Raw genomic sequence first — 23,267 nt, 5'->3', positions numbered from 1 at the left:
ACATCATCCGCAAAGAGCAGAGATGAAATCGTGTGGTCCCCAAACCCGACCCCCTCCGGCCCCTGGCTGCGCCTAGAAATTCTGTCCATAAAAATTATGAACAGAACCGGCGACAAAGGGCAGCCCTGCCGGAGTCCAACACGCACCGGGAACAAGTCTGACTTACTGCTGGCAATACGAACCAAGCTCCTGCTCCGGTCGTACAGGGACCGGATAGCCCTTAGCAAAGGGCCCCGGACCCCATACTCCCGGAGCACCCTCCACAGGCCGCCGCGAGGGACACAGTCGAATGCCTTCTCCAAATCCACAAAGCACATGTAGATTGGATGGGCAAACTCCCATGAGCCCTCCAGCACCCTGTAGAGGGTATAGAGCTGGTCCAGTGTTCCACGACCGGGACGAAAACCACACTGTTCCTCCTGAATCCGAGGTTCTACTATCGGCCGGATTCTCCTCTCCAGTACCCTGGCATAGACTTTCCCAGGGAGGCTGAGAAGTGTGATCCCCCTATAGTTGGAGCACACCCTCCGATCCCCCTTCTTGAAAAGAGGGACCACCACCCCGGTCTGCCAGTCCAAAGGTACTGTCCCCAACCGCCACGCGATGTTGCAGAGGCGTGTCAGCCAAGACAGCCCCACAACATCCAGAGACTTGAGGTACTCAGGGCGGATCTCATCCACCCCCGGTGCCTTGCCACCGAGGAGTTTCTTGACTACCTCGGTGACTTCAGCTTGGGTGATGGACGAGTCCGCCTCCGAGCCCTCAGCCTCTGCTTCCTCAATGGAAGACGTGACGGCGGGATTGAGGAGATCCTCGAAGTATTCCTTCCACCGTCCGGTGATATGCCCAGTCGAGGTCAACAGCTGCCCACCTCCACTGTAAACAGCGTTGGTAGGGCACTGCTTCCCCCTCCTGAGGCGCCGGACGGTTTGCCAGAATCTCTTCGAGGCCGACCGATAGTCCTTCTCCATGGCCTCACCGAACTCCTCCCAGGCCCGAGTTTTTGCCTCCACAACCACCCGGGCTGCAGTCCGCTTGGCCCGTCGGTACCCATCAGCTGCCTCAGGAGTCCCGCAAGCCAGCCAGGCCCGATAGGACTCCTTCTTCAGCTTGACGGCATCCCTTACTTCCGGTGTCCACCACCGGGTTCGGGGATTGCCGCCTCGACAGGCACCGGAGACCTTACGGCCACAGCTCCGAGTGGCCGCGTTGACAATGGAGGTGGAGAACATGGTCCACTCGGACTCAATATCTCCAGACTCCCTCGGGATCTGGTCGAAGCTCTGCCGGAGGTGGGAGGTGAAGATCTCTCTGACAGGAGATTCGGCCAAACGTTCCCAACAGACCCTCACAGTACGTTTGGGTCTGCCGAGTCTGTCCAGCTTCCTCCCCCGCCATCGGATCCAACTCACCACCAGGTGGTGATCAGTTGACAGCTCCGCCCCTCTCTTCGCCCGAGTGTCCAAGACATACGGCCGGAGGTCGGATGAAACGACCACAAAGTCGATCATCGACCTCCGGCCTAGGGTGTCCTGGTGCCATGTGCACTGATGGACACCCTTATGCTTGAACATGGTGTTCGTTATGGACAAGCTGTAACTAGCACAGAAGTCCAATAACAGAACACCATTCGGGTTCAGATCAGGGGGGCCGTTCCTCCCAATCACGCCCCTCCAGGTGTCACTGTCGCTGCCCACGTGGGCGTTGAAGTCCCCCAGTAAGCGGAGCACTTTCCAGCACCCCTCCCAGAGACTCCAAGAAGGCCGGGTACTCTGCACTGCCGTTCGGCCCGTAAGCACAAACGACAGTGAGAGACCTATCCCCGACCCGAAGGCGTAGGGAAGCGACCCTCTCGTTCACCGGGGTGAACTCCAACACATGGCGGCTGAGCTGGGGGGCTATAAGCAAACCCACACCAGCCCGCCGCCTCTCACCATGGGCAACTCCAGAGTGGTGAAGAGTCCATCCTCTCTCGAGGAGTGTGGTTCCAGAGCCCAAGCCGTGCGTAGAGGTGATCCCAACTATCTCTAGTCGGAATCTCTGAACCTCACGCACAACCTCAGGCTCCTTCCCCGCCAGAGAGGTGACATTCCATGTCCCTAGAGCTAGATTCCGCGTCCAGGGATCGGGTCGTCTAGGCCCCCGCCTTCGACTGCCGCCCGATCCACTTAGCACCGGCCCCTTACGGTCCCTCCTGCAGGTGGTGGGTCCACGGGAGGGTGGCCCCACGTCACTCCTTCGGGCTGAGCCCGGCCGGACCCCATGGGGGGAGGCCCGACCACCAGGCGCTCGCATACGAGCCCCAACCCTGGGCCTGGCTCCAGGGTGGGGCCCCGGCTGCGCCATACCGGGCGACGTCACGGTCCTCCTTTTTTTGGGCATCATAAGGGGTTTTGAACCGCTCTTAGTCTGACCCGTCGCCTAGGACCTGTTTGCCTTGGGAGACCCTACCAGGGGCATATAGCCCCAGACAACATAGCTCCTAGGTTCATTCGGGTACTCAAACCCCTCCACCACGGTAAGGTGGCAGTTCAAGGAGGGGTGAAATCCATTTCATTTTTATAAAATATTAAATAATTTATTAAAATTCTAACAATAATAATGCCATTTTAAATTCATTTCATTTTTTCCTAAATTCCATTTGATTTTTTTCACCCTAGATTCTGTTTTTAATTTTTCTTGATTCCATATTAAATGTTTAATTAAATTTTAATGATGTAAAAGGATGTCTAAACAAATGAATCTATAAAACTTTAACAGACTAATAATTTGTTACAATTCTATCGATAAAAGTGTCTAATGAAATCCATTTTATTTTTTCCTAGAATCCGTGTTTTCTGTTTTAATTCTGGATTCCATTTTAATGGTTTGAATACATTATAAATGATCAAAAAGGATGTCTAATAAATGTAATCAATAAAACATGAACAATTTATTAATGGATTAATATTTTAACAAAAAAATAAATTAAACAGGTTTTATTTTTTCTGGACTTTTTATTTTTTCTGTGTTTTATGATTTAATAATTAAAAAAAGGTAATACAATTATTTATTTACAATTTATTTTTACAATTATCATTATTATGCATGCAACTTTTACTTTATCTTTTAAAATGTAATTAAAAATGTATTTTTGTAACATTTTGTAATCTCTGACCGGTGGTAGACGAGGATGTCCTCGTCCGGCGGATCCGCCAGCAGGTTCAGGCCGTACGTCTCTCTCATGGGCGGCAGACGCTGCTGTGGCTGATCCTGGCAAAGGGCAAAGGGCAAAGGGCAAAGGTCACGCAGACGGCAGACAGAGTTCAGCTAAAGTTCTTTAAATTCTCATTTCATTCTGTATTTTTGATGTGTAAGAAGTGTCATTATTGCAGTGCGTCTGTTAAAACTGTTGCGTAACCGGCTGAAGTTCAGACGCGCGTGTTTGTGAAGGTGTTTCCCTCCGCAGGGCATGTGCCGCGATTAAACTCCAGACGTGACTAATGCCACAGTTTCACCAGTGTAATTACAGTGCAGCAAGTAATGAGGTTTTCCACATTTAAATATTTCATCAGTCGCAGGTCTCGTTGCGTTTATCCACGAGACGGACGCGTATGCGAGCGAAACCCGTCCACGTGAGCCGTCGGCGCCGAGATCTCGCGCATGAGGGATGACAGGAGTGAGGAAACTGTGAGAAATGGAGGTGGAGAGAAGAGAAACACAACAGAGAGAGAGAGGACTGTGACTGTGTTTCATTATGATCTGCTGCACGTCCATCAAAGCCTTTAGTGCTCAAAAATTCACTTTCTGGTTTGTAACTTTTGACCAAAACGCCTAGAAATATATATTTTTCTGATTGCTGGTGTCATTTAAAATTGTATATGCTTGCAGATTTCGGTTTCTTTCCAGGGAATGAATTAACTGATACCTAAAATACATTCAAAGTCACTTTGGGCAAAAAAAAAGGCAGGACAATACTGAGACTACCCTGGATAAAACTAATGAAATGCTTTTTGATGCATAAAAAACATTTATGAGAAACACAGACACATTTGATGGGGACATGAAGGATATAAAGGCTGCTTTATGCAAACGCTTCACAGGTCACAATCACACCAAAACAAGAAAAGAAAAAGAAAATGACAAATATATCTTTAAAAAAAAATACAAAAAGAAAAAAGATGAAAAATAGAAAGAAAAAAATTATATAAAAAAACAAATAAAAGATTTTGTTTTAAAACAAAACTCACTGTGAAAAGCACCACCTACTAGTAAAACTAGAAACTAAATCTGTCATAAAATCTGTTGTAAAATCGTCTGATTATTAATATCTCACGATGCAGTTTTTCAGACTAGCGTTTGCTTGTTGACTTTGCTCTTTACAACTTTAATGCATGGGTTTTTATTGATGAATGATCTACGTATTGTTTATTTAGTGTACAGCGCTTTCAGAAGCTACGATATAAAATAAAGTTTATTATTATTATCATCATTATTATTATGATTAAATGTGATGTGCATGGCGTCAGTACGATGTCTGGTGCTGTAATCGCTGTTTTTAGTGCAGGAAAGCTTGACTAACATGACGGACTATGGCCTGTTATCAGTCTAAACTCCTGATTTCCACACTCGCCTCGTTTGACCTCAAACCAGTCTCTACTGCTGCTTCTCACAATCACATTTTGACCTTATTTACATGCACTACTGCTCTACTGACCACACGCTGGACACTCACTACACACCTCAGATCACTTTCTCCTTGCTCTTAACCTCAACCTCCCTCTCTCTCTCGTGAATCAACACTGAAGTGAGTTAAACTGCAGTTCATCGACTGGCCACTAGAGGCCGGCTGCAGAAGAGACTCAATCCCATAGAGCCCCATGTTAAAATGCCCAACTTTACAGCAGAATAAAACATGTTTACAGTCTGGTGCAAAAAGTGTTTTTGGTCTATATTGCTAATTTTGCCCTTCATAACGACTGTGAGGGGGTGAATTTTCTTATAACTCATCCGTTTAAATTATATTAAAGTTGTGCATAATTAAGGGCGTGGCCACTTGAGTGACAGGTGGATTGCCGCTGATGTCACTACTAGCCGCTTGTCTGCTGTCTGTTAGCGTCACGTCACCTCAGCTAATCCGCCTCGCTGCGCATTTACGTTTATCCGGGAGTGACGCTGCCAAGATGGCGACGGCCGGCTCCGCCCACTTTGGGCTTCGAAAACGCTCTTCAGAAACACTACGAGTGACATCACGCACACTACGGAACGTATTTCTTTACAGTCTATGATCAGAACACAACACACACTCCTCCACAGGTCACCTTTCGGCGTGGTTTGAATCATTCCCTCATCTTTTCCTTCTCTGCTAATATCTCTACTGCTAAAATGACTTGCTACCACAACAAAATTAACAATTTTCTGACTCTCGCACCCTTTTCAAAACCTTCTCCTCTCTTCTTATCCCTCCTCCTCCTCCATCGATGGTTCGTACAGATACTGTAAAATGACATTTCAGGATCTTCCAGGAAAAATTCCCATTTTTTTAAATCTAAAAAAAGTAAAAAGATAAAAAACTAATAAAACAAAATGGTACAAATAATAAAGTGCAGCAGATGCAATGACTGTGGAAACTTTAACCATTGAAAGGATAGTATGACAAAGATCGCTTTCCTTATTCAAACTGATTTATTTCCATGAATATATGATTGACCTGAAGAATGAAAGCTGTAACATATACTTGGATATTTATGAGCAATATTACACTCATAACCATGTGAGAAATGGCTCTATGACTGTATCAGACGGGCTGCAGCATTAATTTGTGTGTGAAAAGATTGTTTTATCAATAAACACTAATTTTACATACAGTGCTATGCATAAGTTTAGACACCCATGCTAAAGTTGACTAAAAAGAGGAATAAAAAAATCATCTTTTGGAAATTGAACTTAATGCCTTAATTAAAAAAATTAGGAAAACCTTTAAGGACACCAATTTTCTTTGTGAATGAATAATGTATCGTAAATAAATAAATGTTCTTCCTTAAAATACAGGGTGCATAAGTCTGGACACCCCTATGTTAAATTCCCATAGAGGCAGGCAGATTTTTATTTTTAAAGGCCAGTTACTTCATGGATCCAGGATACTATACATCCTGATAAAGTTCCCTTGGCCTTTGGAATTAAAATAGCCCCACATCATCACATAGCCTTCACCATACCTAGAGATTGGCATGGAGTACTTTCCATAAGATCATCTCTCAATGCAAATCAAACCAGCTATTAGGCTAACTGAAATAAAACCATGCCAATTTAACATAGGGGTGTCCACACTTATGCACCCTGTATTTTAAGGAAGAACATTTATTTATTTACGATACATTATTCATTCACAAAGAAAATTGGTGTCCTTAAAGGTTGGATTTTTCCTAATTTTTTTAATTAAGGCATTCAGTTCAATTTCCAAAAGATGATTTTTTATTCCTCTTTTTAGTCAACTTTAGCATGGGTGTATTCACTTATGCATAGCACTGTATATTGTCTTTCAATAATTCAAGCACTTTTCAAGCATCTTTTCTGAAATATGGAGGTTCTCAAGGGTTTTCCAGGACTTACATTTCAAAAAGTCAAATTCAAGCACTTTAAGCACCTTGTGCGAACCCTGTCGACCCTAACAGCTGACGACTTCTCTATAAATAAAACCACCATCAGCGGCCAATTTTCCACACCACAATTTGACACACATCTTAACAGCGAACACACACATTCTCCCCTCTTTCTCTCTGCTCTTGGAAGCAGAAGTCTCTAAACTCGCCCTACCACCTGTCCACTTGATCCGATCCCCACTCGTCTCCTTCAAGCCATTTCTTCCTCAGTTGTACCTGCACTCACTCGTATCATCAACACCTTTCTTCACACTGGTACTTTTCCCAAAGCATTTAAGCAGACTCGGTAACCCCACTGCTTAAGAAACCCACTCTATATCCAGCACTAGAAAATTGCAGACCGGTATCCCTTCTTCCATTCATTGTGAAGACACTTGAACGAGTCTTCGATCTTTCTTGCACAGAACAACCTCCTAGACAACAACCAGTCTGGTTTCAAAAGCGGACACTCAACTGAGTCTGCCCTGATCTCGGTTATTGAAGCTCTGAGACTGAAAAGAGTAGCTTCCAAATCCTCAGTTCTTATCTTTCTGGATCTGTCTGCTGCTTTTGACGCGGTTAACCACCAGATCCTCCTGTCAATCCTCAAGATAAAGGGCATCTCAGGAACCTCTGAGTACTCAGGAGTCCTTCAGGGTGTCGTGGAGGGGTGAGGTGCCTCAGGGCTCAGTGCTGGGACCGCTTCTCTTCTGCATCTACATGTCATCACTGGGATCTTTCATTCAGAAACATGGTTTTTCCCATCACTGCTATGCTGACGACACACAACTCTTTCTCTCATCCCAACCAGAGGATCTGACGGACATTTCTTGCTGGATGAAGGACCACCACCTTCAACTCAACCTTGTGAAGACAGAACTACTAGTAGTCTCGGCCAACCCAACACTTCAACAACTTCTCCATTCAGCTGTAGGTTCATCAACCTTAACTCCTCTCAGGACAGCCAGGAACCCTGGAGTCGTGATTGATTATTTGCATTATTTTCCTGTTATCTCTGTAAAGCTGCTTTGAAACAATCTGTATTGTAAAAAGCGCTGTATAAATAAATGTGACTTGATTTGATGCATATATACAGGAATCATGGAGTTAAATACATACAAATACATTTTAAGACCTCATCGCCACTTCAAGTTTTACCCGGTTACATCAGCGACACTTTAACTTACATTTACTATATATTGATTGTAAGATAGCACAACTAAACAGTCTAATACAAATTAATACAATTCTTTGGACAAATATACATAATGAAAAGATGATACAAAATGTAATACCTTGGAGGGTATGGTAATAATTTAATTTTCTCTAAATTTATTTATCAACTTTTAATACTTTTTAGAGACCCCGCAGACACCCTTTGATGATCAGCTGAACGTCACAGACCACATTGCTAGAACTGCAGATTTGCCTTTTACAACATTAGGAGTGCCAGGCCCTTCCTATTGGAGCTATACAACACCTGGTCCAAGCTCTTGTTCTCTCCAGACTGGACTATTGTAATGCTCTCTCCTTCCAGCATCTGTCAAACCTCTGCAACTGATCCAGAATCTAGAAGAGTGATGTTTATCGAGCCGAAGAGCCATAAACTTGCACCGGTTGCCAATCGCTACTCAATGCGCTGATGTTTGCTACCTCTGGCTCTGCTCCCCTATGCCCAAACTCACTGTGTGTCTCCAGAAGCTCGTGATCAGCAAGTGAACAGTGGTGCCATCATCCCAAAGAGGCACAGATTCACTTTCATGAACCTTCACCTGGACTGATCCCTCAAACCGAGCTGATGAGTCTTTAGCCATTTTCAAGCAACCCTCTACAACGCGAGTAAATCACTTGCATATGCGATCTGTACTATTTCAATGCAGCGTACTGGATGTGCAGCGATATATAACGATATTCTTTGTTGTATTTTCCAGTCAAAATGGAGATCATTTGGAATTATTCCGCTTTTAAGAGCAAGCAGAAGATATGCCGGTTTCTCTGGTAGTGGGCGGAGCTAATGCGCAAACGGTTAAATCTCATTGGCTGGCGCTCATGCCCGTTTTAATTTCAGCAAATCAGTTCAGGCGAACGCTGACAATGTGATTAATATTCATGAACCCAGCAGCCCATCAATCCTTAGTGTGTTGTATATTGTTATTAGTAGTAGAATTAGTTGTAGTATTATTATCTTTTAATAATAATTACTATTATCTATTTCTATATCCAATTTTTATTTTACAGAAACACTGAATGACCAACAATATCTTTTAAAATGACAAATATGCATTCATACATAGTTTTAGCTCTAATTACTAAAGTTCTATCATTAAATAGTGCTTGATTATCATAATATAATGCTTGATAGAGTGTAGTCAGTGTACGTTCAGATATTTAAAAAGCTGTGCTATTTTACAAAGATAAGCTGATTTGGTGGAATATATATATATATATATATTATATCAGTCTGACGAGTAAACTAAACAATTTATTAGCCAACGGTGATTCTATTGCCAAGGTGTGCGTAGAGGATTGTCAAGACATCTCCATCAACACTTGACTCATTAATACTAACACTAACTATTCTATCTCTATTAATAATAATAAATAAATAAAAAACTTGCTACGTGTACTTTGCTGGACTAACTGGGACCGGATACAGCAGTTGCATATTGTTGCCCTAATGTTGGTTTGATTGCTTCCTATGCTCTCCTCATTTGTATGTTGTTTTGGATAAAACAATTAAATTATTAAATGTAAATGTATGTAATGAACACGTGTGTGTGTGTGTGTGTGTGTGTGTGTGTGTGTGAACGATACCTGAGAAACACAGTCCCTGACACACATTCATCAAGCCATGACAACAGGTCAGTGTGACAGTGACAAACAATCGTGACGCTTTCATAACCTCTTCATCAGAACATGCTGATTAATATCGCCATACTTCCGCTTGTACCTTCCTAATTTAATCCAGAAATGCAGTAAACATTTCAGAAAACACCAACACACACGCATGCATACATTAATGCTCACTGAAACTGTAGATGGACGCTCATAACATCACATGACATCTCAATCAGAGAAGCTTACTGTTATGATGAAGTCAAGAGCAAGAGCCAAACACATGCATTAATGTGGCATGAGTTTAAAACACACACAGCATCCGAACAAAACTTCTTAAACCAAACCTTAAACCTAGAATCCAGATCAAACACACTAACGTGATGCAAGTAAATGCAAGCAATAGTGACAATTTGTTAATGTTTTATGGCTTTATTTGATTAACACTATTTTCAATAATAAATGTGTATTAAATAATAACTCCAGAACAATTCAAATAGAATTTCAGAAATACATTATTAAACTGTTAAAGTTTTATGAATTAAATTGAAAAGACATGCTTTTTTATTTTATTTAATTAAACAATTAAAACGGGACACAGAATTTGGTTAAAAATAAAAGAGACGGGAAAAAATAAAACTGATATTACATGGCCCTAAAAAATATTATTCATGATTTAATTAAATTGAGTAATTAATTAGAAATCGTATTGATTATTAAAGATTAATGTAACCATTAAAACAGAAATAAAAAAAATCAAAACAGAAATATAAACTGAATACAAAAAAAACTAAAATAGCAAGAAGGAATCCAGAGAGGAGAAGCCTCTGTATTCATATTATTCATTAAAGTCCTGAGTGTGTCCTCATTCATTCATCCACCATCCATTAAAATCCCTCTGTTCTTTCCCTCAATCCCACCTTCAGTGTCTCTAAAGGTAAATAAATCCAAATGGCCTTGTTGGCATGGAGACACGACAGAAACCTTGAGTCATGCGCTCGGTCCGAGAGACAAAGGAGAGAGTTTGAGCTGGTGAATGCATCAGAAACCCTCCAATGTGAAACATGCAAAAATAAATCCAATAACATACATATATAAAAATACATTTACATGCGTATATATATATATATAAATATAAATACATATAAAAAAAGTATAAATAAAAATTGTTTAAAAGTTGTATTAATTAAATTAATTAGACATAAATTAGACATGAACCCATTAAAAATATATATAAATAAGAAATAATTGATATATGTATTTTATATATATTATTTTACGATGCATATATTGTTAAAGTGTATAAACTGTTAAAGTTTTATGAATTCAATGAACCATGCATTTTGATTAGCTTTTAATTACCCCATTAAAATATATAAAAAATAAGAAAATTATGTAAATAACAAATAATTGATATATATAAATATATATATATATTTTTTACAATGCATTCATCCACCCATTGATAAATAATTTAACTTTTCTTAAACAAGCAAAAAAAAATCAGTCTTAACAGCTATATATATATATATATATATATATATATAAAATGGATTATTATATATCAATATTATTCATATATCAATATATATCAATATTATTATCATTGCATTTTGCAATCTATGAATATTTGTAAAGTTTTTTCTCTCTGCATTGCATTACGAGCAATATTGTATCAGTTAGTTGACATTATTCGTTGGTTACAAATTAGAAAGGATTATGTGAACGAGTCGACTGTTCACCGGGCCTGACACTACACAGATACAGTAGGAGGAATTCTGGGAAAACAAGTTGAAAGGATGATGTGTCCTCAGGCCAAGGTAACATCAGTTTCTCCAGGATATAAACCCGATTACGGCATCATCAGAATCACAGTGGAGAATTAATAAAGAGCGGATCAGGGCGTATTGTTCAGCGAGGGCATCTGAGTGCAGACACACACACAGATTCAAACAAAGCCCCTGAAAACAGCCTCACTCGCTCAGATAATACACACTACTTACAGAGCGAGGACGATGAGAGGAGAATACACTCTTCATAAACTCATTCAACTCAGATATCATTATTATTAGTGCTCATACGTAATAGTTAATGATTTAATGCATTTAATATGTATTTGGGGTGTCGATTTAACACGTTAGTTTAATTAATTAGTTAAATAAGGCATTGAAATGATTTAACGCACGCGGCCGCCTCAGACCTGTAGTTCATCTTACATTTATACAGTTGATTGATGAACATGAAGCAGAGCAACAACTCACTGCGAGATGAAGCCTATAGAGTACAGTTAGAATGACCCTAGAATTCAAGATATCAGGGGAAAATGCCACTGTATGGGTTTTTGTCTCATATTTATATCATGATATAGTTAAGCAATATCACATGAGTGCTGGTTTTGTCCCGAATAGCACGAGTGCAAATGTGATGTTGATTTTATGACGGTTCAATAAATAAAAAGTTAATATTGTATTATATTTTACTCACAATATTGTCTGTTTTTGCACAATTTTGCCAATAAAAATATGACCTATAAAGCCAGAGCAGAACTGTTGTGTGTCTCAGAGTAACACACAGCGGTGCTTCGTTTCTCAATGAATCAGCCGTTTGAACGAATCAATCGGGTGAACCAATGACTCAATGACTCATTCATAAAGAGAGCCATTTACTTCATTCCTGAATGAATCAGCCGTTTGAACGAATCAATCGGGTGAACCAATGATTCAATGACTCATTCATAAAGAGAGCCATTTACTTCATTCCTGAATGAATCAGACGTTTGAACGAATCAATCTGGTGAACCAATGATTCAATGACTCATTCATAAAGAGAGCCATTTACTTCATTCCTGAATGAATCAGCCGTTTGAACGAATCAATCGGGTGAACCAATAATTCAATGACTCATTCATACAGAGAACCATTAACTTCATTCCTGAATGAATCAGCCGTTTGAACGAATCAATCGGGTGAACCAATGATTCAATGACTCACTCATTTAAACATTTACCAGCACCTACTGGCAGTTTTACTTTCTTATTTGGAGTATCATTACATAAAGAATAAAATATAAATATAAAAAATATATATATTTTGGGGATATTTTGCCCAAAAATTTAAATGATGTTTATTTTCAATTATTCGCCATCATGTCATTTCAAACCTGTTTGACTTTCTTTGTTTTGCGGAACATAAAAGTAGATATTTTTGAAGATAAATTGTTTTGGTCTGTAAATATGTCTAAATACCAATTCAGATGCAGCTTCTGAAAAAAAAAATCATGGTCGTTATCGCCTAAAAGTTTAATGTTGAAATGTTGAAATCAAATCAAATATTAATTTCTAAAGCTACTTTTAGTAATGTCTATTTGACGCTTTTATTATTCAACACAATAATGACTTTAAATGATCTTTTGTGGGGTAATTCCTCAGACAACTTTGATGTGCGATTAATTCTACTAATCAGCACATCATGTAATTTGTGGTGCAATTCAAATAAACTGTACAGAAAACATTTACAAACAACTCAAGTATGATCCACTTAACATCTGCTATGATTCACCCCAAAGTTTAGAAAGAAAATCCAGTTTCCCACTGGTAACTATAACATTACAGTGACATTAATGTGCGTAAACACGATCACTCTGACACAACATGAAGTCATGTGACTGTTTACATAATTAACTAGGAACAATCTGGAATTAAATTAAGAATCAAAACTATATTGCTCCCCTCCAGGACACGACTCCAGTTCCCTGATGTTCGCATCACATTTCCAATCATAAGTATTGGTTAAAAACTTCCTCAAACTCAATCTCCCGCCGGCACAGACTCATTTCCACACGGAGGACACACTGAACTTTAATGCCACCTTATGGCCTCCATTCAGAGACCCTAGAGAAGATCATCTGCTGTATTTCATCAAGCAGAACCACTCCAGAACTAATGAAACATCACCGGTCCTGTCTGACACGATCTCACCCGAGCGCTCCAGTCGGCTCAAAACCACTTGACATGGGGAACTTTATTTCCCAGTTTCTCAGACTGAACCTGAAGGTCCACAATGGCATTCTGCAGAACACACTGCTTTTGAGGCGGTAGTATGCAGTCTGCATGCAGCACACACTACACTAATCATCTGTAGGTATAATACAGTATCCCACAATGCAACGCACTTTACTTGGCTTTTAATTTCTGGTGTGATGCATGAAAAATAAATACAGCAGAAACTGTAAAAGTGCTCTATTGAACATGCTGTACTGTTTTATTTAATGTTGCATACAGAAAGTCTGTAGAAATGTGCGTGTAAAGCTGTGGGAAAGTGGGAGTGTAGAGGGTGGGAAGAGCCAATAAAACACAGACCTGCAACACACTAGGTAGAACGGCGCTCACTATTGGCCAGCATCACATGCATCACACACATGACCAGCGTCGGCCAATAGTGAGCCTCCGTTCTGATGTACAACCCAGAAGCGCTGCGCTGTTACACTACGTCAACTCACTCAGGAGAAAATGAAGAGTTGAATAAAGTCGTTATTTTTGTGTGTTTTTTTAGCACAAAAAGTATTCTCGTCGCTTGATAAACTTAAGGTTGAGCCACTGTAGTCACTTGGACTATTTTAAACATTGTCTTTACTAACTTTTCTGGGATGGCAGATATCGATTACAGAGAAGCCTATGGAGGAGTGAGACAGCTCTCAGATCTCATCAGAAATATCTTCATTTGTGTCTGAAGATGAACGAGAGTCTGACGGGGTTGAACAACATGAGGGAGAGTGATTACTGACAGAGTTTTCATCTTTGGGTGAACTAACGCTTTAATATGAAGCAGATGTCGTACCTCATGTGTGCGGATGCTGTCGCTCGGATCGGCGAGTCTGATCGGCGTGGAGCGCTGAGACCCGGTGCCATCATCCTCACGCTCTTCCTCAGACTCATCCTCAGAACTGCTGGAGATCTGCTCTTCAGTGGGAGGAGGAGGAGCGCTGGCCGCCGTCTTCCTCTGCAACACCAGGTCCTCCTTACTCGACTTATTGCTGCAAACCAACAGAAGGAAGATCAACGGAAGCAAAATGCATCAAAATCCAACTCATCTTTGCCATTCACATCCTTGCAAAACACTAAGAGCCGCTTTGAATACGCAAGCTGGAAGAAGGCAGTGTCTCGCGTCTGTATAAATCATTAGGGGTGTCACAATATATATAATATGGGCCCTATCATACACTCAGCACAATGCAGCGCCAGGCGCGACACAAGTGTGTTTTGCTAGTTTCAGCCCGACGCGGTTTTCATTTTCACGTCCTGCGACACTTTGTTTAAATAGTGAATGGATTAGTGTGTCCATGGGCTGCTGGTCTGAGAACGAGTGTGTGTGTTCAGGAGCACTGATGGAGCGTTGCTATTGAGGAACTGAAATAGACTGAGCCGTTGACCAACAAAAACACACACACACACACACACACACACACAGTCTGCTTATTACACACACACACAGCTTAATACACACTCACTCTGCTTATTACACACACACTCTGCTTATTACACATACACACACACTCCGCTTATTACACACACACTCCGCTTATTACACACACACACACATTGCTTATTACACACACACATACTCTGCTTATTACACACACACACTGCTTATTGTGTCAACTCTTGCGTCACTGTTCATCAATGCACTGAACTAACCCTAACCCTAAAGTCAACGAGCAGTCAGATGTGTCAGCTTACACAGAAAGAAAAGTTTCAGCTTTTAAAAAGTTTTAAGCATAAAATGTTTAATTTACAGATTTAAAAACTTTTTGTGCTGTTTTCTAACAGTTTTGGACTTGAATAAAGAAAGAAAACCTGCACTTTACCTTTTCACTGGCATTTTGTTCTCATAGTTACACAGATATCGTGAAGTATCATTATAGGATTGTCTAGTAATATATTGATTATCGCAGAATTGCTGTATCGTGATATTATTACATACAGACTGAACAAAATGAAGCATTGCTTGGTGATTGGTTGAGCTAAACTGGTATTATCTAATTGTGTAGTTAAATTTAACAGCTGACAGATATTCAACATAATTCATGTGTGAGACAGTCTAACAGAAGGACGGACAAAACCAGTCAAATATCAACTGAGTTCGTCATATTTTATTACCATTTTCTGAACTATAGCGAAAAACTGTGATAATGTGAGAAATGTTGAAGGCGTCTGGATAAATTTTGGTTTGAATGTGTGTGTGTGTGTGTGTGTGTAATAGATAATAGAATATTTAATACATACATATTTAAAATGTACTATTGTAATATATTTAAAATTGTATTCCTATGACAGCAAAGCTGAATTTTCAATAGAAAATTCAAAAGAACAGCATTTATTTTAAATATAATCTTTTGTAACAACATTAATAATGTCTTAACTGTCACTTTTGATTAATTTAATGCCTGAATAAAAATATAAAGTTGTGTTGAATATTTACTATCATTATATTGTTTATGTGCCAGTCTTTCCCTTTCATTACAATTCATAATCTCACAACTTATACATATACATATACACATACATACATATATACACACACTGTACTTAATTGTTGTTTTTGCCATTGGAGATTCAACAGCGGTGCTCCTGATTATTAAGTATATATTTGGCATTATTGTGGCCGCAAAAACAAACTCCTGCAGGAAACAGTGCCGGGAAGAGAAGCTCAGCGCACACAGATCTCAATATTTATCATATTAAAGCATATTAAAGCACAAATCAACTTGTTTTCAAGTACATAAGGCAGATTCCCGTTCTGAACAACATCAGACAGCTGCTTATGCATGATAAATATTCACACGCTAGAAACACGAGTGAAATCCCTGATTGGTTTTCCAGCGGAGAAGGTCACGGACTGTACATGAGAGTGTGTGTTTTTCTTAAAGAGGGCGTATTATTTTTCACATATTGACATTGTTTTTTTTTTGCGTGGCTGGAGTAGTGTGTTGTGATTGGTCGAGCGCTGCGAGTGTGTTTGGGAAATGTCCCGCCCCTTTCCATAAACGCCAGTTTAACACACTACTAACTCACTCAACCAGGCCCCGCCCCTTTATTCTGCGCATGAATTATTATTTTTATTTTTATAATTATGTATATAGAATTTTCATTATAATACAAATATAACAAGACACCAAATACAATACAATAAAATAAAACAAAGGAACGCCAATAGCTCAGATTTGTATATAAAACAGGACTAGACCATAATAAAACATTAGAGAATAAAAACAAAACAATTACATATTTTAAAAAGATGCAGAAGAGGACAAAGGTTCAACGCCCAGAGAGTTATACAATTACAAAATTACTTAATAAAAGGGCGAAGATGAGTTTCCAAATAGTCCAGATATGGCGTCCAGACTTTATAAAACTGGCATGTTTTTTGATGTAATGCATCCGTAAGACGCTCCAGGGGAATCAACTCAAAAATGACTGTCAACCTTTAAGAGATGTTGATTTATCACTGATCCAATTAACTAAAATATTTTTTCTGGCAGCAAAGGATAGAATATTATGCAATTTCTTATTAGCAGATGAAACAATGCGTCCATTAGGTATACCTAATATATGGATTATTTTAATGAGGAATATTGTGACGTGTTCGTTCCCGGGAGAAACTCAAGACTAATGGAGGCGTTTCAGGAGTTCAGAAACACTGACACTGATATAGAGAAGAACTGGAGCTTGTCATCCTCTAACAGCAACATTACACACTAAAGACAGATGAACATGGACAAAAAGCATCATAGGTCCTGTTTAAACGTCACACAAAAACGCGGTGAAAACAGTTTCACTGACTCAGAAGTTGCCCGTGCACTTCATAATATATTTAATAATGAATATCTCAAACTCACCCCAACACAGACTTCGCGCTCTCGTCTGGTTTGCGAACTGTAAATGGACTGGGGTCGAGCCCGACAGACTTCGGCATGAAGTCCCTAAAATAAAAGACAAGAAAGAGAAATTATGCATAAGCATGAATATTAATCTTTTTTGGTAAATGTAGAAAAACATTGCGAGCACAAACAGCATTTAAAGGGATAATTCAGCCAAAAATTTAAATTGTGTCATCATTTACTCACACTCATCTCGTTCCAAACCCGTAAGAAATAAATATTTACTTCAATAATTAAATAGATTTTTACTGTAATATCCATTTAAATAAGTAAACAAATAAATAAATAAATATTTACCTTAATATTAAATAAATATTTACTTAAGAATTCACTTAAAAACGAACTATTTGAATTAATATTTACTTAAACATTTAAACTGATATTTACTTGAATATTCATTTAAATACAAACAAAAATTAAATTAATAAATAAATATTTACAGTAATATTTAAATAAATATTTACTTGAGTATTCATATAAAACATAATTATTTTAGTTAATATTTAGATATTTAAATAGCTTTTTACTTAAATATTTATTTAATTAAATAATTAAATAATTAAATAAATATGTACTTTAATATTTACTTAAACATTTAAATTGATATTTACGTGAATATTCATTTAAAAAAATATATAAAAAAATAAACTAATAATTAGTCATTAAATACTAATTTAAATAAACTTGAATTGTTATTTCCTTAAATATTTAAAATTTAGATTACATTTTAATTAATTAATAAATACTTAAATATAAAACACAAAATACTATGTACTTATAACATTATTTTACTCATAGATGTGACATTTAAAGAGCTTTTTATAAATGTTTTTTTTTTCTTGAAGACCCCAGCATGAAACGCTCAGGTTGAGAAGTGTGTGTTCACGTAACGGTGTGTGAACTCTGACCTGGAGGAGTTGGTCATGGCGATGCTGAAGGTGTCGTCGAACGAGGTGAGCTCGTACGGTTTGAAGGACTCGGTGTAGATGTCGATGCTCTCGTCATATCGGTTCACACGCTTCACCACAACCTTCCTTCTGTTGTTCTCACACTGGGCTGAAACACACAAACACACTCAGAAACTCTCTATGATCAACACACAGAACTCATATCAGTCAATCACAGGGTTCTGCACACTTCTTAAAGTCACATTTAATTACACATAAAATTAATGCTGTACATTAGGGGTGCGCCATATTGACAAAAAATGATATCTCAATATTTCCAAAGTTTTCATATCTTTCCGACTGAAGAAAGAAAGACATGAACATCTTGGATGACGTGGAGGAGAGTAAATGGTAATCAGGACATGTGAAGTCTGAAGTGAACGACAGCGAGGGGCTCACTTGGGTTTCTGGTTAATATGTAACCTCACGTCTCTCATATCGGTGTTTATGGCTGTGTAAAGTGATCACCTTCATCATACGGTAACGGGAGGAACGCCAGCACTCCGTCAGACCACCAGTGTGTGTAACTGCAGGAGAAAAACACACAGATGACGTGAACCCGCCAGGAATCGCTACAATAGCAACACCATGACATTTTGGGAAGTTGTACCATGGTAATACCACAGTTTTACAGATATGCATGTAATATGGCAGTATATGAACATGGTTATATCAAAGTACCATGATATTACGATCTGTACCATGGTATCACATCAATACTGCTTTGTAAAGGGCAGGGTAACACAGAAATATATAATTGTAACATTTAGAAAAATGATATATGAACTGTATTGTAACACTTTACATTAAGGTTTCTTTAGTTAACATGAACTAATAATTCTACAGCTTTTACAGCATTTATTAATATTTTTTAATGTTAATTTCAACATTTACCAATACATTATTCAGATCTAAAGTTGCATCTGTTAACATTAGTTAATACACTGTGAACTGACATGAACAAACAATTAAGAACTATTTTTAGAAGCAAATCCTAACAAAGATTAATAAATACAGTAACAAATGTATTGCTCAAGTTCATGTTAACTAATATTAACAAATTAAACCTTATTGTGAAGTGTTACCAATTATATAATAATATAATATCTAAAACATTTAAATGATTAATATACACATACACGACAAACACACAAAAATGTAAATTATAACATGTATATATATTATTTTTAATTAAACTGGGCATACATTAATTTCATAACAAAGAATATAATAAAATGAATTCAATGTATTTGCACATACTGTACTAATGTGTATATATATATATATATATATATATATATATATATATATATACACACACATTTCCATTAATAAATATATACACATATATATTTATTTATATTAAATTACAAATATACATTTTTTATATATATTCTAACAATTATATAAGTGTTTATATATCTCAAATATATATATTTTTCATTTTAACAAATAATACATTGTACATATGCATATGTGTGTGTGTTTGTGTAATTTATTTAATTATATTATTATATAATAAAATTTATATTGGTAATATAATATACAATAAATAAATACATATTTCTATAACAATAATAATAATAATAATAACACTAATGTAAATTCCATGACTTTCAAGGACTTTAAGCACTACTTTTTTGGGATTTCAAAGACTACAACCAGCACTTATCAAACACTCCCCCCAAAAATAAATAAATGAAACCCTAATTTCAATAATTCAAGCACTTTTCAAGTGTCTTTTCGTAAATGTGGCTGTTCTCAAGGGTTTTCCAGGACTTACATTTCGAAAAGTCAAATATAGGTCCCTCAAGCACTTTAAGCACTTGTACGAACCCTGTATTATTATTTTTTGCACTACAGTAGTGAGAATTTGAGGCGATTTTTACAGAAAATAATATCAATGCAAAAATCTTAACGGGAACTACAAGTATTATACGTTTGTTTCTTGTGATTTAAGGGTGAAGTTCAGTACGACTCAGATTCACACACATACATGAACACACTGTGCTGGCGATCAGGGGACTGAATGGAAACACATGCATGTGTGTGTGTGTGTGTGTGTGTGTGTGTGTGTGTCTGTGTCCTCGAACACGAACTGTCCTTTCAGAGACGATCTGACAATACAATTTCCGTATACAGGTCAGACTCGTTTCATTTCGTTTTGTGCCTGATAATAGTCGAACCATCAGCGTAAGGCTTTGTCACATCGTCCATTACGCAAGCGGCATCACTAAGACACGCGGAGTCCGACTGCAGGACACTAAACTGGGTCACGGGACACACACACACACTTCTTTAACATCAGGGCAATAAAAGAATAAAGCACAAACTCCAGAGAGGAATGGATGGACGAAACGAGGCGGAAAAAACATTTTGATGTTTACACACTTTACGATCTAAAGGCAATGAAACACCAACCAGAACCTGTTCATACTGCCGTTTACTACAGCAAGCATCACTAGTACTGTCACTTTTAGAAGTCACAACTAAGGGCGCTTTCACACCTGAGAGTCCGCACCAAAGTTTATGTTTGATACATTTCATACATTCGGTTAGTTTTGGTTTGGTTTCACATTGCAATTCTGCGAGCGCACTAAAGAACTGTACGTGACACACTTGCGTCCCGTCGTCATCATCTCTGTGGGCTGCATCTCGACATTGATTGGCTTGTAAACGGACGTGCGTCTGACGTCAGAGTGTTGTCAGTTCGGCGGGAAACTTTGACTGAATGAATGAACAGACGCACATCATTCCCACTATACTGTTATTATTACGCCATTACTCCCTGCAGCTCCAGCTATACTCGAGGCGAGTTCACAATCGCCAAATGAACGTCCTCGTTGTGCGAACATTTCATCGTCGCCGGCAGGAAAGGAGGAGAAGAGCGAGCAATCCTGCGGGAACATCTGGAACTTCCTGTAAATGTTCTGAAAGTCCGAACCATACAGAAAATGCGTTCACACTAGAAACAAACCGAACCTTTGTTCAGTTTGATCCGGACCGAGACTACCTCTTTTCGTCTGACTAAATTTGGTCTGTTCGGTCCGGACCGTGGTCCAGAGGAGGGTTCACACCTGTGATTTTGATTCGGATCAAACTGAAAAGTCTGAAAGTCCGGACCAAACAAGGTCGGTGTAAAAGGGCCCTAAGGTTGGGAATCGAATACTTGAGGTCAGGAATCGGATACTTATTATAAAATTTAAATTTCGATTCCTCTTATCGATTCCTTTGAGTATTTCAATATGACTTTAAACCATTGAAGCGCGAGAGACTCTGTTTTCTGTGCTGAACGTGTGTATTAGTGTATTAGATCTGTGCGGCTCTTAAAGTGACAGCAGCCTAATATTCCTGCTCTATAATAACACTAATATTCCCGCTCTATAATAACACTAATATTCCTGCTCTATAATAACACTAATATTCCTGCCGTCTCTATAATAACACTAATATTCCCGCTCTATAATAACACTAATATTCCCGCTCTATAAAAACACTGATATTCCTGCCGTCTCTATAATAACACTAATATTCCTGCTCTATAATAACACTAATATTCCCGCTCTATAATAACACTAATATTCCTGCCGTCTCTATAAAAACACTAATATTCCTGCTCTATAATAACACTAATATTCCTGCTCTATAATAACACTAATATTCCCGCTCTATAATAACACTAATATTCCCGCTCTATAAAAACACTAATATTCCTGCCGTCTCTATAATAACACTAATATTCCCGCTCTATAATAACACTAATATTCCTGTCTATAATAACACTAATATTCCTGCCGTCTCTATAATAACACTAATATTCCTGCTCTATAATAACACTAATATTCCTGCTCTATAATAACACTAATATTCCCGCTCTATAATAACACTAATATTCCCGCTCTATAAAAACACTAATATTCCTGCCGTCTCTATAATAACACTAATATTCCCGCTCTATAATAACACTAATATTCCTGCCGTCTCTATAATAACACTAATATTCCTGCTCTATAATAACACTAATATTCCCGCTCTATAATAACACTAATATTCCTGCCGTCTCTATAATAACACTAATATTCCTGCTCTATAATAACACTAATATTCCCGCTCTATAATAACACTAATATTCCTGCTCTATAATAACACTAATATTCCTGCTCTATAATAACACTAATATTCCTGCTCTATAATAACACTAATATTCCTGCCGTCTCTATAATAACACTAATATTCCCGCTCTATAATAACACTAATATTCCTGCTCTATAATAACACTAATATTCCCGCTCTATAATAACACTAATATTCCCGCTCTATAAAAACACTAATATTCCTGCCGTCTCTATAATAACACTAATATTCCTGCTCTATAATAACACTAATATTCCCGCTCTATAATAACACTAATATTCCTGCTCTATAATAACACTAATATTCCTGCTCTATAATAACACTAATATTCCCGCTCTATAATAACACTAATATTCCTGCTCTATAATAACACTAATATTCCTGCCGTCTCTATAATAACACTAATATTCCCGCTCTATAAAAACACTGATATTCCTGCCGTCTCTATAATAACACTAATATTCCCGCTCTATAATAACACTAATATTCCTGCCGTCTCTATAATAACACTAATATTCCCGCTCTATAATAACACTAATATTCCTGCCGTCTCTATAATAACACTAATATTCCTGCTCTATAATAACACTAATATTCCCGCTCTATAAAAACACTGATATTCCCGCTCTATAATAACACTAATATTCCCGCTCTATAATAACACTAATATTCCTGCCGTCTCTATAATAACACTAATATTCCCGCTCTATAATAACACTAATATTCCTGCCGTCTCTATAATAACACTAATATTCCCGCTCTATAATAACACTAATATTCCTGCCGTCTCTATAAT

The 23,267-nt window shown here is 38.2% G+C and overlaps 1 protein-coding gene across 2 annotated transcripts in view; it reads right to left on the bottom strand.

The window, feature by feature from the left end:
* Positions 1 to 23,267, bottom strand: part of fig4a (FIG4 phosphoinositide 5-phosphatase a) — a 112,559-nt gene that overhangs the window by 8,459 nt on the left and 80,833 nt on the right. Inside the window, exons 18-22 of one of the 2 annotated variants that reach the window (XM_084090872.1) lie at positions 18,806 to 18,864; positions 18,299 to 18,446; positions 17,349 to 17,432; positions 14,291 to 14,486; positions 3,158 to 3,252 (exon numbers count right to left, since the gene is read on the bottom strand). In XM_084090872.1, coding sequence (XP_083946998.1) covers positions 3,158 to 3,252; positions 14,291 to 14,486; positions 17,349 to 17,432; positions 18,299 to 18,446; positions 18,806 to 18,864 — 582 coding nt within the window. The remainder of the gene's footprint in view (positions 1 to 3,157; positions 3,253 to 14,290; positions 14,487 to 17,348; positions 17,433 to 18,298; positions 18,447 to 18,805; positions 18,865 to 23,267) is intronic. The other variant, XM_084090873.1, reaches the window with a different exon arrangement.

The sequence above is a fragment of the Abramis brama genome (genome assembly GCF_963993115.1).
Source record: "Abramis brama genome assembly, chromosome: 18".
Lineage (NCBI taxonomy): Eukaryota > Metazoa > Chordata > Actinopteri > Cypriniformes > Leuciscidae > Abramis > Abramis brama.
Note: the sequence above shows the minus strand (reverse complement) of the source record. Positions and strands in the feature narration are given on the sequence as shown.